Source organism: Nansenia antarctica (genome assembly GCF_963989245.1).
Source record: "Nansenia antarctica genome assembly, chromosome: 9".
Lineage (NCBI taxonomy): Eukaryota > Metazoa > Chordata > Actinopteri > Argentiniformes > Microstomatidae > Nansenia > Nansenia antarctica.
Genome location: NC_137679.1, coordinates 7,851,597 through 7,867,761, shown reverse-complemented (window position 1 = coordinate 7,867,761; position 16,165 = coordinate 7,851,597). Strand labels below are relative to the sequence as shown.

Here is a 16,165-nt window from a genome sequence, read left to right as displayed (position 1 = left end):
ACACGGACACACACACACCAGGGTCCAAAGAGTCTGGAGTCTTTTCCCCCAGATACTTCAAATCTGGTCGCTTTAGCTCGCCTGGCGCGATGGGATCAATGTAGCCAAAGATCCCAACAACGGCATACCTAGAACGTTCATCTAGAACGTCTACAGACTGCATGTTCAGCATCCAGAACGTTCCTGATCCATGTTGAGCATCTTGAACGTTCTTCAGACTGCATGTTGAGCATCTAGAACCTTCTTCAGTCTGCATGTTGAGCATCTAGAATGTTCTGCAGTCTGCATGTTCAGCATCTAGAACGTTCTTCAGTCTGCATATTCAGCATCTAGAACGTTCTTCAGTCTGCATGTTGAGCATCTAGAACGTTCTTCAGTCTGCATGTTGAGCATCTAGAACGTTCTTCAGACTGCATGTTGAGCATCTAGAACCTTCTTCAGTCTGCATGTTCAGCATCTAGAACCTTCTTCAGACTGCATGTTGAGCATCTAGAACCTTCTTCAGTCTGCATGTTGAGCATCTAGAACCTTCTTCAGACTGCATGTTGAGCATCTAGAACGTTCTTCAGACTGCATGTTCAGCATCTAGAACCTTCTTCAGACTGCATGTTCAGCATCTAGAACCTTCTTCAGTCTGCATGTTGAGCATCTAGAACCTTCTTCAGACTGCATGTTCAGCATCTAGAACCTTCTTCAGTCTGCATGTTGAGCATCTAGAACCTTCTTCAGACTGCATGTTCAGCATCTAGAACCTTCTTCAGACTGCATGTTCAGCATCTAGAACGTTCTTCAGACTGCATGTTCAGCATCTAGAACGTTCTGCAGACTGCATGTTCAGCATCTAGAACGTTCTTCAGACTGCATGTTCAGCATCTAGAACGTTCTTCAGACTGCATGTTCAGCATCTAGAACGTTCTTCAGACTGCATGTTCAGCATCTAGAACGTTCTTCAGACTGCATGTTCAGCATCTAGAACGTTCTGCAGACTGCATGTTCAGCATCTAGAACGTTCTTCATTCTGCATGTTCAGCATCTAGAATGTTCTTCAGACCATGTTGAGCATCTAGAACGTTCTGCAGACTGCATGTTCAGCATCTAGAACGTTCTTCAGACTGCATGTTGAGCATCTAGAACGTTCTTCAGACTGCATGTTGAGCATCTAGAACCTTCTTCAGTCTGCATGTTCAGCATCTAGAACGTTCTTCAGTCTGCATGTTCAGCATCTAGAAGGTTCCTGATCCGTGTTTTCTCTCCTGCAGTGAGATGGAGTTCAGAGACCCTCTCTACGGGTGAGTATCAGAGACCTTCCTCCCTCCTCATTCCTTATCATCATCCCTCCTTCTCATCCTCCTCATCCCTCCCTTCTCATCCTCCTCCTCCCTCCTTCCCTCCTCATCCCATATCATCTTCATCCCTCCTTCCTCATCTCTCATCCCTCCCTCCCATCTCATCTCTCATCCCTCCCTCCCATCTCATCTCTCATCCCTTATCATCTCTCATCCCTCCCTCCCTCCTCATCTCTCATCCCTCCCTCCCTCCTCATCTCTCATCCCTCCCTCCCTCCTCATCTCTCATCCCTCCCTCCCTCCTCATCTCTCATCCCTCCCTCCCTCCTCATCTCTCATCCCTCCCTCCCTCCTCATCTCTCATCCCTCCCTCCCTTCTCATCTCTCATCCCTCCCTCCCTCCTCAGGGCTAACGACCCCTACGCTGAACCCTACTACGACTACGAGATGGAGGCTCTCTGGCGCGGGGGCCAGTATGAGAACTTCAGAGTGCAGTACACAGAGACCCCCCTGCCCTACCACTATGGGGTGAGTACCCTCCTTAGACCCCTCTGACCTTTAACCTTATTTCCTTGAACGTTGACCTTTGACCTTGTTTCATGTTTGATTGACATGTGTCTATAAAGTACGTCTGAAACCTTAAGGAACGTGAAAGTAGGAAAAGCAGAAATCCCTGACACTGTGTGTGTGTCTGTCTCTGTGTGTGTGTGTGTGTGTGTGTGTGTGTGTGTGTCTCTGTGTGTGTGTGTGTGTGTGTGTGTGTATATGTCTGTCTCTGTGTGTGTGTGTCTGTCTCTGTGTGTGTCTGTCTCTGTGTGTGTGTGTGTGTATATGTCTGTCTCTGTGTGTCTGTCTCTGTGTGTGTGTGTGTGTGTGTATATGTCTGTCTCTGTGTCTGTCTCTGTGTGTCTGTCTCTGTGTGTGTGTGTGTGTGTGTGTATATGTCTGTCTCTGTGTCTGTCTCTGTGTGTCTGTCTCTGTGTGTGTGTGTGTGTGTATATGTCTGTCTCTGTGTCTGTCTCTGTGTGTCTGTCTCTGTGTGTGTGTGCGTGTGTGTGTGTGTATATATGTCTGTCTCTGTGTCTGTCTCTGTGTGTGTATGTGTGTATGTCTGTCTCTGTGTGTGTGTATGTCTGTCTGTCTCTGCGTGTGCTTGCGTGTGTGTGTGTGTGTGTGTCTGTCTCTGTGTGTGTGTGTGTGTGTGTATATGTCTGTCTCTGTGTCTGTCTCTGTGTGTGTCTGTCTCTGTGTGTCTGTCTCTGTGTGTGTGTGTGTATATGTCTGTCTCTGTGTCTGTCTCTGTGTGTGTATGTGTGTATGTCTGTCTCTGTGTGCGTGTGTATGTCTGTCTGTCTCTGCGTGTGCTTGCGTGTGTGTGTGTGTGTGTGTGTGTGTGTCTGCGTGTTTGTGTGTGTCTGTCTGTCTGTCTCTGTGCCTGCCTGCCTGCATGTGCGTGTGTGTGTATGTCTGTCTCTGTGCGTGTGTGCGTGTGTGTCTCCGCCCCCCTCCCCGTCCAGGAGCGTGAGCGGGGGGACCCCCGGGGGGAGCGTCACCCGCGGGACCGCGAGCGCGAGCGGGACCACCGGGAGAGGGAGCGGCGCCAGAGGGAGCGGGAGAGGGAGAGAGAGAGGGAGCGAGAGAAGGAGAGACAGAGACGCAAGGAGGAGTGGGAGCACGACCGCCTGAAGCAACGGGACGAGAAGGAGAGACCCCCCAGGGGGGAGGGGCGGCCCCCCAGGGAACTCCGGGAGAAGAAGGGGGAGAAGATGGGGGAGGGGGGGGAGAAGCTCCCCAAAGGACCCCCGCGCTCGCCCTCCGCCATGGCCATGATGCCCCCCGGACCCAAGTAAGTGACCCTAGGGGGTGTCTACCCTCTACCCTTCTGGATGGGGGAGGGTGGCGGAGGGCGGGGAGGCCGGGGAAGGATGGGGGAGGCTGGGGGAGGGCGGGTGCGGTAAATGTGTTAATTATTTTATTTTAGTTTTAGTTTTTTAGAGCGAGTTGTTGATAGAAGGAGAGCGATAGTGCTTTATCTGTTACTCTGAATCGAAACCAGGTGTGTGTGTGTGTGTGTGTGTGTGTGAGTGAGAGAGAGAGAGAGAGAGAGAGAGAGAGAGAGAGAGAGAGAGAGAGAGAGAGAGAGAGAGAGAGAGAGAGAGAGAGAGAGAGAGAGAGAGAGAGAGAGAGAGAGAGAGAGAGAGAGAGAGAGAGAGAGAGAGAGAGCATGAAAAGGGTTAGGGAAAAGCGAGAAGGAGAGAAAGAGTAGTATTACGTATTGAGCATTTCCACAGCAATGTTAATTGGTTTTAATATTTCACAATCGTGCCAACAACATCGCATAAGCAAGATGGAAATGTATCGGTCACATTCTGTTGCCGTGGCAACAGAATACCGAGATTTGTGTCAAGAGAAACCGATGAACCCAATAAACCAGATAAGGAGTTTTTCACTTGAATTCTTCGACTTCGGATCCTGACCTTGCCTTGGGTCCTTGAATTTGAAGGAATTGAGTCTTGAAAGTCCTTGAAAGGTGCTTGAATTTGATGGTTCATCAGGTGTGGGAACCCTGATAAGAGACACAAAAATAATAGTAATAGGCATAGTACAAGATAAGGTGGCATTAGTGCAGCTAAGACAAGACAGGTTGCTAAGGTTGATAATAGAGTTCACAGTAGTAAGCTGGCTTGAGGTTAGGGTTGCTGTAGTCCATGCAGAAGGGGTGAGCTAGGGGAAGATAGTCAATTGACTACAGTGGGCTTGTTCAAGAGCCTGATCGCCTGGGGGAAGTAGCTGTTTGTTAGTCTCTGAGTTTTGGTCCTAAGGCTCTGGAAGAGGCGTTTTGGATGGCATCGGTTCGAACGGGCTGTGGTTGGGGTGGCTGGGGTCTAACAGACTGTGGTTGGGGTGGCTGGGGTCTAACAGACTTGTTGGGGTGGCTGGGGTCTAACATACTGTGGTTGGGGTGGCTGGGGTCTAACAGACTGTGGTTGGGGTGGCTGGGGTCTAACAGACTGTGGTTGGGGTGGCTGGGGTCTAACAGACTGTGGTTGGGGTGGCTGGGGTCTAACAGACTGTGGTTGGGGTGGCTGGGGTCTAACAGACTGTGGTTGGGGTGGCTGGGGTCTAACAGGCTGTGGTTGGGGTGGCTGGGGGTCTAACAGACTGTGGTTGGGGTGGCTGGGGTCTAACAGACTGTGGTTGGGATGGCTGGGGTCTAACATACTGTGGTTGGGGTGGCTGGGGTCTAACAGACTGTGGTTGGGGGGGCTGGGGTCTAACAGACTGTGGTTGGGGTGGCTGGGGTCTAACAGGCTGTGGTTGGGGTGGCTGGGGGTCTAACAGACTGTGGTTGGGGTGGCTGGGGTCTAACAGACTGTGGTTGAGGTATCTGGGGTCTAACAGCCTGTGGTTGGGGTGGCTGGGGTCTAACAGACTGTGGTTGGGGGGGCTGGGGTCTAACAGACTGTGGTTGGGGGGGGCTGGGGTCTAACAGACTGTGGTTGGGGGGGCTGGGGTCTAACAGACTGTGGTTGGGGGGGCTGGGGTCTAACAGACTGTGGTTGGGGGGGGTTGGGGTCTAACAGACTGTGGTTGGGGTGGCTGGGGGTCTAACAGACTGTGGTTGGGGGGGGCTGGGGTCTAACAGACTGTGGTTGGGGTGGCTGGGGGTCTAACAGACTGTGGTTGGGGTGGCTGGGGTCTAACAGACTGTGGTTGGGGTGGCTGGGATCTTTGATGATCTTCCGGGCTTTGCTGACACACCGTTTGTCATATATATCCTGGACGGAGGGAAGCTCACATCCGGTGATGCGCTCGGCTGTCCGCACCACCCTCTGTAGCGCTCTGCGGTGGAGGGCAGTGCAGTTGCCGTGCCAGGCAGTGATGCACCCGGTCAGTATGCTCTCGGTAGTGCCTCTGTGGAAGGCCCGCAGGGTCTCGAACCCCACGCCAAACGTCTTCAGTCGCCTGAGGTGAAAGAGGCGCTCCTGTGCCTTTTACACCACCTGTTTGGTATGCACGTCCCAGGTGAGGTCATGACGCGAGGTTGACTCAGCCAGTGAAACCTAGCCCCTAGGGTCTACTAGGGGTGTAACGGATCACCTAACTCACGGATCGGATCGTGTCACGGTTTTTGAGTCACGGATCGGATAATTTTTCGGATCAACACAAAACATAAAAATAAAAATAAAAAGCCTTTTCCTCGAATTCTGATGTCAAGATCATTGACATTCAAGATGTCAAAACTGGTATATATATATTATATGTGTGTGTATATATATATATAACAAACACATTAACCCTATATGTTATGTATGTATATATATGTATATGTGTACATACATATACACATATATATACATACATAACATATTCTACACTCAAACATTAGGCTACATATTAAACAGAAACACACATTCAACTTAAATGATGCAGTAGGAGAGAGGGAGCAGGCACCTGGTTGCAGCAGTGAATCACTGGGCTCTTTAAAGCAGACAAATAAACATGTTTTATGCCACTTTTAACTAAATAATAAAGTGAAACCTTACTTTAAACATGGTATGAAAAATTGGCTACATTATCAGAAGTTGTCAAGCTGCCTTTTTCGTGCCTCCCGTCACGGCAAAATGTGTGGCCATGCTCGTACGACTTTCTCGTTGCACAACGCTTAAACACCGTAACTTTTTTATCGACCACACTTCCAATGACACTGTCCGTCATTGTTATAATTGACAGAGAAGCCAAAGTGCTCCCATACATGGGATTTAAATGACGAGGGAGGCATTTCGAGTTCTTCTCTGTCACCAACATTTAGCAGCACTCGCCATGACGGACTGCGTTCGTAAATTTGCTCTGAGAGCGCCGGAGAGCACACTGGGTCCGACGTCATAAAGGGACCAAGTAATTTGATTGGACAAGAGGCGTTCCATGAATGCTGATCAGATTCCAGAGCGAATTTACGAACACAGCCTTGTTCTGGATTTTTTTCTTCCATTATCAACCTATCATTGCGCTTTAGAGTAAAACAAAGCACGCAACTGTCGCGTCTATCTTTTCATGGCAACTCTACATTGTGATTTACAAGGGATATTAACTAATATTAAGTAATATTATTACTTGGTTACATTTTGCAATTGATCCGCGGTACACATGCGTGCCGAACCGTGGGGGGCGATCCGTATGGATCACGGATTATCCGTGATCCGTTACACCCCTAGGGTCTACCCTACCCTTCTACCGGGGAAAGATGGGGGAGGGCTGGGGGAGGGATGGGGGAGGATGGGGGGGAGGCCCGGAGGCCCGTGGAGGCAGACATCGGAATGCATGGAATGGAATGAGGAATGGCGACATTCACACACGGTTGGAACTTATACACACTTAGAGAGAGACCCAGGCAGACCGACACATGACTATACATCTCTGGTGGGACCCCATCCCTTTGAATACACATGCACACACACACACACACACACCTACACGCGCACACACATACATGCACACACACTCACACCTACACGCACACACACACACACACACACACACACACACACTCACCTACACACACACTCACATACACTCACCTACACACACACACACTCACATACACACACACACACACTCACACCTACACACACACTCACACTCACACACACCTGAGTTGCCTGGCTGGGTGCCAGCACGGTGTAAAATTAGCTTTACCCTTTTTGGATTGTTTACCCGACGGATCCGACTGTTCCATGCGTTTGTTGTTGACGCTGTAGTTGTTTCCGCTACACCCGGAATTGACTGTCAACATGCCCCAGAACCCCCCATCCAACAGGCTCACGACAGCCTGCCTTCTGGGGGGGGGGGGGGTGTTAGGGGGGTAGTAAACCTCGGGCCGAATCGGAAAACCATCTTCACAGTCTGTTAGCTAGATAAACGGAAAAAAACATCTGATTGACGTTCGCTAGCGTTCGATCATAATGGTGACGTGCGTCTGGACCAGTTCTGTTGACATTCTGCTGTTTGTTGTTGACTGTTCTTACACGGCGGTGGGGGGGGGGGGGGAGGATGGGATGTGTGTGTGTGAGAGTGACGTGTGTGGTGTGAAATAGTGGGCTTTTTGGTGTTGTCTTAGTGGAGTAGGTGTGGAGGGGAGTAGGTGTGGAGGAGTGCGTTGATCTGACCTGGAAGGTTTTTCCTGCTAACAGGAGTGTTTGTGCTTATGCGTATTACATAATGGCATGATTATGTTGTGTGTGTGTGTGTGTGTGTAGGAAGTGTTGTGCTGGTGGATGACAATTTCATAATTTCATTACATGATGACGTTGTTTGTGTACATATGAGTCCATTCCTCTCTCAGGTGTGTGCGTGTGTGTGCGTGTGTGTGCGTGCGTGTGTGTGTGTGTGTGTGTAGGAAGTGTTGTGCTGGTGGATGACAATTTCATAATTTCATTACATTATGACGCTGTTTGTATACATGAGTCCATTCCTCTCTGGGGTGTGTTTGTGACCGTGACCTCCTACTTCCTGCTACACTCGTGCTGAGCGGTGACACAACCGTGGGTTGCATCACGGTTCTGACGGGGGATTAATAGTCTCATGTGTCTCGTTACGTCACATTACACAAGACATTGCAGCACCGGACGTAGGGCAGAATAATTCAAGCGTAATACCAGATAAAGGTGACAACAGTACAGGTAAGACAGGTTAGGTGGGGCCACGGGTGATACTAGAGTGTTCAGTAGTAACGGGTAGGGTGTCTGTCCACCCAGTGGTCATAGAACGACCTCTAACGTTGTTTTTTTTGCACCCACCCTGTTGCTGTAAGCTTGCACGCTCACGCACGCTCACACACACTTGAGACCACTTCTATACTTAAGTGTTCGAGCAGGTTCGCGGAAAGTCCGGCACTAGGGCGTCCTCTCCACCCCGTGCCCCCCCCCCCCCGGTGAGCAATACTGCTTTATGGAATCCTCCACCTCGCAGGTCCAGACACACTCGTTTGTTTATCAAGTTAAGTCAACTTTATTTCTATAGCACATTTACATGCAGCAGCAGCTGAACCAAAGTGCCTCAGGCGGGGGAGCAAGTAAGGAACACAAATGTAAAACAGGTTAAGTGCAGGATACTAAATAAAATGTAACACAATACAATATATGATAACAATTAAAAGGAGAGAAGATAACAAAAAGGACTAAAAAACAATAACACAATAAAAGCCAGGGACCTAACGATGGCTAAGTGGGGGGGGGGGGGGGGGAGGCCAGGGAGAACAGGTGGGTTTTTAGGAGGGATTTTAAAAACCTCCAGGGTCTGAGCGGCCCGTACGTGGAGGGGGGGAGGCTGTTCCAGAGCTTGGGTGCAGCGGCCGCAAAAGCTCTGTCTCCCCTTTTATGACCGTGAATTGTTTCCCCGTGGGGAAGGGGAGGGGGAGAGGGTTAACTGGTGAAGGCGAGCTTGAAGAGGTGGGTTTTGAGGGCCTGTTTAAAATGTTGGCAGGGTGTTGGCCTGTCTGATGTGGTTGGGGAGGGCGTTCCAGAGGGACGGGGCTGCGGCTGAAAAGTAAATGTTTGTTTATGACCATGATTTATTTATTTTGTCATGTCACAGTGACTTTCACGTTTCCCCCCCGTGCGGGGGTATGTGGACCAGTCGGTTCCTATTGGCAACAGCATCAGAAGTCCTCATCACCTCATCATCACGTCACCCTGGCCCCCGAGGCTCCCCCACCGCGGCAGGCAGCATTCCGTGAGGCGTGATTGGCGGCGTAGCGCCGACTTTCACTCCGGAACATTCCCCGGCGTTGTCGTAGACGCGCCTGGAGCGCCTCGAAACAGCGGAAGGGTTGGCGTTTTGTTTCCTGGTCTGTCGTGGTTTTGCTTCCCGCTCGTGTCTTGTTGTTTGGCGTCAGTTAACCGTGGTGAGAGAGGTCACTGTCATGGTGTCGCAACTCCCGACTACCGACTCCCTTCCTGGTTCTGGTGGTGTCATGTGGGTCAGAGGTGAGGGTGGGAGGAGGGAGGTAGAGGGAGAGGGAGAGGGAGAGGGAGAGAGAGGGAGAGGGAGAGGGAGAGAGAGAGAGAGAGAGAGGGTCAGAGGTGATGTGAAAGAGAGAGAGGGAGAGAGAGAGAGAGAGAAAGAGAGTGGGTCAGAGAGAGAGAGAGAGAGAGAGAGAGGGTCAGAGGTGTGTTTCAAGTTCAGAGAGAGAGAGGAACCGACCCCTCAGGGAGAGGGAGGGAGGGAGGGAGAGAGAAAGAGAGATGGTCATTTTCAAGTTCAGAAAGAGAGAGAGGGTCATTTTCAAGTTCAGAGAGAGAGAGAGAGAGAGAGAGAGAGAGAGGGAGGGAGAGGGGGAGAGAGAGACGTGGCGTTATTATTTCTTTCCTGTTTACACTTCTGAGGTGTAGTGATAATCCCTTGTTCAGTTTCGCTGAGGTGTTTTCCCTCCTTCCCTCCCTCCCAGTCTCTCCTGGCCAGTAGGCCTTTAGCCTAAGGCCCCAGGTCTCTGCTTTGACAGGTTCAATACAGGGAGTGTACATTTTTACACCGTTACTAATGATTGGATCATTACCAAAGAATGCCTTTTTTAATGTTATTTAACTTTTATTTATACAGAGGACACACACTGAGACAACAGTATTTACACAATTACAGAACAACACATCCAACAAAACACAACACAGTTCAATACAGAAATCAATACCTCAAACCACAATGTCAGAAGAAACCATCACGTCTTTTGCCAAAGGAGGTCCTCCATTAACACCGTAAACTTGCCAAGCGGCACCAGAACATCCAATTGATGAAGTGAAGGGCGCTATGGTAGATGCCATCCAAAGGTTTAAGTGTAGCTAGGCTGCTGCATTTTGGTAGATGATATCACCATAATCAAGCACAGGCTTCCCACGGGTCCTTGAAATCCTTGAAAGTTTGTGAATTTGAGAAAAATAAATCAAGGTCTTAAACGTTTTTGAAAATAGACATGGGTCATTGAAAGTGCTTGAATTCCCCTCTCTCTCTCTGAAAAAAAAATATATATTCAAAAATGTTTTACTTAGCTCGTCAACTAGTTCTGTCTCAAACTATGCCGTGTTGGGTCCTTGAATTTGAGGGAATTTAGTCTTTAAAGTCCTTGAAAGGTGCTTGAAAGTCCTTGCATGACGGTTGATGGCACAATCAGATGTCTGTGTGTTGCCTACTGTATAAGCCTGGTGTGTGCAGTTGGCAGGATGGGTGACCAGGCCTCCACTGTGCCTGGGTGTCTGAGGCCCCACTAACACTGTGGTCGATGCGTAGGCACCATCAGCCTAACATCTGGTCTTGTCATGCGTGTGAAGCTCCTACAGCACGAAATGCCGATACGGGAAATAAGGATTGATTGATTGATGTCACACTCTGTGGTGAGTAGAAGTGTTTATATTTTACTTGGGTGCAGTAAAGTTTATATTTAACCCAGGAATGCAGTAAAAGAGCTTTTGCCAAAAATAGCCACACCACCCTCCACCTCTCCCTTTTTCTGTCCGTCCTCGATACGGAAAAGTCATTTTAAGGACACATCGTAATCACCTTGACACGGACAACGTCAACGACCTGTCAGGAGACAGACATAGCAGGCTTGTGTTGAAAGCTCCACCGGAGACTAGTGAATGTAGATGTTGTAGCTTGTAAATGGACCGCACTTATATAGCGCCTTATTCCAAAGCGCTTTACAACAGCCTCTCATTCAACTATTCACACACTAGTGGCGGCACGCTACCATGCAAGGCGCCGGGCCGCTCATTTGGAGCAATTTGGGGTTCAGTGTCTTGCCCGAGGACACCTCGACTTGTGGCCAGCCAGGGTTCGAGCTGCCGATCTTGCGATCATTAGACGTCGGCTCTAATGATAATCCTTACCAAGTTTCAAGGGTTATTGTTATGTCACATTACATTACAGTTACACATTACATTACAGTTACGTGTAAGAGAGTAACATTCTTAGGCTTCGGTTCCTTGACATTGCTGCCAAAGACAAATACGGCAAAATGAACAAAGTGGCAGTAGTTGTAAGACCAACTGTAAGTGAGACAATTGGCAGGTTGTTAAAGGGACAATGTGTCACATTTCGTGCCGTACGTTTGTGCACTTCACACGCAACAAGAACAATACGCCGCACCAAAATGTCACTCACAAAGGTGTGTTCATGCCTCTTCGTGCTGTCTTCATGGATCCCTGCCTGTTATCTAGACCTGCTACATGTCACTGCCCCTTCGTGCTGTCTTAATCCTGGTGCGTGCAGTTGGCAGGATGGCTGACCAGGCCTCCGCTGTGCCTGGGTGTCTGGGACACACAGGGCTGCGTGGTAACAGCAGAACGCCCCACTAACAGGCCCTGACACGCCTCTCTTGTCTTGTGAAATGCGATATAGTATTTATAGCATTTTATACCTCGATGTTTGTTCGTCCCTTGTCGTCGTTCTCCTCCCAGCCAGTCCTCAGATCGCCAGGGGGGATGGAAAGTGGAAACACAAAGCACCAAAACCAAACCCAACTGCTTGGGCCCAGGTGGGAAAGCGCCATTGAAGCTGTTTTCACAACGTTCCTAAGGTGACCTGGACAACACATTTGAGTTACACAAATCTGCCAAGTGCCGCTTTAACAATAGCTATATGGCTAACCCTGGGACAACCCTAACCTTTACCCTAACCATAATCCTTACCAAGTTTCGGTTTAGGTTTCTTTGATTGACATTGCAGCCAAAGACAAGTTAGGCAAGATAAACAAAGAGGCAGTAGCTGTAAGACCAACTGGAAGTGAGACAATTGGCTTGTTGTTAAAGGGACTTTTGGTCACATTTCGTGCCGTACGTTTGTGCATGTCACACGGAACAAGAACAGAACGCCACGCCAAAATGTCACTCACAGAGGCGTGTCACCTCCTCTTCGTGCTGTCTTCATGGATCCCTGCCTGTTATCTAGACCTGCTACGTGCAGTTGGCAGGATGGGTGACCAGGCCTCCGCTGTGCCTGGGTGTCTGGGACACGCAGGGCTGCGTGGTAACAGCAGAAGGCCCCACTAACAGGCCCTGACATGTCGCTGTGCCTCTCTTATCTTGTGAAATGCGATAGCCTCTTCCCTATCGGACCATCTCTGGGTGAACACTGGCGTGCCAGCGCCTTCTCCTTTTCTACTGGCACTTCCTTCTCTCTCTGGGGTCAGGGGTCAGGGGCGTGGGGGTGTTCTCCTGCTGTAGTGGTCCTGTCTATCCCAGCCTTACTGGGTTAGGGTTAGGCAGTCTGGAATGGGGGGTGCTACCTGGCTGGCCACGTGTCGGGGTGTCCTTGAGCAAGGCACTAAACCCCCATTTGCGCCAGGGTCACTGTCTATGGCTGACCTGTTGCCTAGAGCATAAAATACCAAATTCCAACAATTTACTATTATTATCATTATTATTATTATTATTATTATTATTATTATATGTGACTCCAAAAGATATGTTATGGTTAACAAAGATTTGCTCATCCCTGTGTGACCGACGCTCGATCATATCAGATTCGACATTCCATTAGGAATACGCAACATGCCACCACCATGCTCTCAAGTTACTATGAATGGCGTATTGTGTTGGCAGCTCCTATTGTAAACACTGGCTGCCGACGTCCACAAGCCTGTTTGCTTTTGCATCATACCTGTGGATTGTTTTCACAGAGAGCGATCGAGAGAGAGAGAGATTGCATTAAGAATACCCAATATGCCACAACCATGCTCTCAGGTTACAATGAATGGTGAGGAGTTGAGTACGCTCAAGACAATACCTGAAGCCGGTGACTCAACTCACGAGGGGTCTCTGTGAACGTTACATAGAACCGGGTCACGATGACAAATCAACAAATTACCCAATTGAACAGTTTCAAAGGAACATGCAACTGCAGTAAACTAATGGAAGTTGAACCATACGTTTAACGCTGTGTGTGTCAAGGACAGCACAGGAGACCGGTGCCCATAGGCTACCCCAAGAAAATCTTGCAGTCCTTAAATACCTTCCCAACAACAGTACAGAGGTTTGAGAGCCAGATGGCCTGTACTTTATACAGCTCTGGGGGGGGGAAGAAGAAAAAAGACCACTGCAAAATGATCAGTTTCTCCGGTTTTACTATTTATACCCAAAAATGTCTCCCAAATTCCAAATAAAATGATTGTCATTTAGACCGTTCATATGCAGAAAATGTCAACTGGTCAAAATACCCCAAAATATGCAGTGATTTCAGACCTTGAATAATGCAGAAAGAAAACAAGGTCATTAATTTCTCAACAACACAATAATAATGTTTTAACTTAGGAAGAGTTCAGAAATCAGCATTTGGTGGGATAACCCTGATTCAATGACGGCTTCCATGCCGGCGTCTTGGCATGCTCTCCTCCAGTCTTTCACTTTGCTGTTGGGTGACTTTATGCCACTCCTGGCACAAAGGTTCAAGCAGCTCGGCTTTGTTTCATGGCTTGTGACCATCCATTGTCCTCTTGATCAGATTCCAGAGGTGTTCAATGGGGTTCAGGTCTGGAGATTGGGTTGGCCATGACAGGGTCTTGATCTGGCTCCATCCACACCTTGATTGACCTGGCTGTGTGGCATGGAGCATTGTCCTGCTGGGAAAAAGCAGTTCTAAAAACAATCCTCAGAGTTGGGGAACATTGTCAGAGCAGAAGGAAGCACGTTTTCTTCCAGGCCAACCTTGAAGAATCGTGCGTCCTTCACAAAGACACAAATCTGTCCGATTCCAGCCTTGCTGAAGAACCCCCAGATCATCACCGATCCTCCACCGGATTTCCCAGTGGGGGCGAGACACTGTCGCTTGTAGGCCTCTCCAGGTCTCCATCTAACCATTTAGATGAGCAGGTGTTGGGCAAAGCTGAAAACCGCCCTCGCCGTGCACTTCACCCCAGCTGCCATTCCTTTTGTTAGGTCACTTGATGTCTGGGGGATGTCATCCTACGGTTGTTGAGTGACATTCGAATCAGTTAGAATTTGCCTTTTAGCAGACGCTTTTAATCCAAAGTGATTTACAATTACAGATTACAGGGACATTCCCCCTGGAGTAACTGAGGGCACAGTAACTGGTGGTGTTTCACGCGGGATTTGAACTCTCAACCTTACGATCACCAGTCCAACTCACTATCCACTAGACCACCACTTCCCCTAACCGAGTTGGCAGTCACCAATGAGTTGAAGGTCACCAGTGAGTTGAAGGTTACCAGTGAGTTTAGGGTCACCACTGAGTTGGGGGTCACCACTGAGTTGGGGGTCACCAGTGAGTTGGCGGTCAGTGAGTTGAGGGTCACCAGTGGGTTGAGGGTCACCAGTGAGTTGGGGGTCACCAGTGAGTTGGGGGTCAGTGACTTGGGGGTCACCAGTGAGTTGGGGGTCACCAGTGAGTTGGGGGTCAGTGAGTTGGGGGTCAGTGAGTTGGGGGTCACCAGTGAGTTGAGGGTCACCAGTGACTTGGGGGTCACCAGTGACTTGGGGGTCACCAGTGACTTGGGGGTCACCAGTGAGTTGGGGGTCACCAGTGAGTTGGGGGTCACCAGTGAGTTGAAGGTCAGTGAGTTGGGGGTCACCAGTGAGTTGAAGGTCAGTGAGTTGGGGGTCACCAGTGAGTTGGGGGTCACCAGTGAGTTGGGGGTCACCAGTGAGTTGAGGGTCACCAGTGAGTTGGGGGTCGATCACCATTCTCTCTGGGAGATCAGACGAACATCATGTCTTTGTCTCCGCCACATTGAAACACGTCTGAATCACAAGGCTGGGGGCAGCACATCCATATCCAACTGCTTCAGAGGAGGGAGAGAGTGAGTCTGCTTCAGAGGAGAGAGAGAGTGAGTCTGCTTCAGAGGAGAGAGAGAGAGTCTGCTTCAGAGGAGAGAGAGAGTGAGTCTGCTTCAGAGGAGAGAGAGAGAGTCTGCTTCAGAGGAGAGAGAGAGTGAGTCTGCTTCAGAGGAGAGAGAGAGAGTCTGCTTCAGAGGAGAGAGAGAGTGAGTCTGCTTCAGAGGAGAGAGAGAGAGTCTGCTTCAGAGGAGAGAGAGAGAGTCTGCTTCAGAGGAGAGAGAGAGTGAGTCTGCTTCAGAGGAGAGAGAGAGAGTCTGCTTCAGAGGAGAGAGAGAGTCTGCTTCAGAGGAGAGAGAGAGAGTGAGTCTGCTTCAGAGGAGAGAGAGAGTCTGCTTCAGAGGAGAGAGAGAGTCTGCTTCAGAGGAGAGAGAGAGTCTGCTTCAGAGCAGAGAGAGAGTCTGCTTCAGAGGAGAGAGAGAGAGTCTGCTTCAGAGGAGAGAGAGAGTCTGCTTCAGAGGAGAGAGAGAGTCTGCTTCAGAGCAAAGAGGGGAGTGAGTCTGCTTCAGAGGAGAGCGAGAGAGTCTGCTTCAGAGGAGAGAGGGGAGTCCCCTCTCTTTGTTTGTTTTTTACCTTCACGCTCGCTTTGGCAATGTAAACATGCCATTTTCCCATGCCAATTCCCATGCCAATAAAGCCCTTTAAATTGTACAAAATGTAGTCCCCTTAGCTTCAGTTGGATAGCGTCTTCAGGGGGAAGGGGGAGGCTGGTGGTGGTAGAACAAATCAGAGGACGGGCTTATTGTAAAACATGGACCGGAATGAGGAATGGTGGACATCCGCAGGGTCATAGCGTCCCTGATTCGATTCCGGCTATCGACATATCCATCATGTCATCCATCCTCTCTCTCTCTCTCTCTCACCCGTCCTTCCTGTCAATCTCTACTGTCTCTATCCCAACAAAAGCAGAATTAATAATTAATAATTTTGACATTTAGCAGACGCTTTTAATCCAAAGCGATTTACCATTACAAATTACAGGGACATTCCCCCTGGAGTAACTGAGGGCTAAGTGCCTTACTCAAGGGCACACTAGTAGTG

General features: G+C 49.4%; 1 protein-coding gene across 1 annotated transcript in view; it reads left to right on the top strand.

Annotated features, from left to right (window-relative positions):
• Positions 1 to 16,165, top strand: part of zc3h18 (zinc finger CCCH-type containing 18) — a 45,388-nt gene that overhangs the window by 10,525 nt on the left and 18,698 nt on the right. Inside the window, exons 8-10 of the mRNA XM_080539177.1 lie at positions 1,260 to 1,289; positions 1,694 to 1,814; positions 2,804 to 3,132. Coding sequence (XP_080395303.1) covers positions 1,260 to 1,289; positions 1,694 to 1,814; positions 2,804 to 3,132 — 480 coding nt within the window. The remainder of the gene's footprint in view (positions 1 to 1,259; positions 1,290 to 1,693; positions 1,815 to 2,803; positions 3,133 to 16,165) is intronic.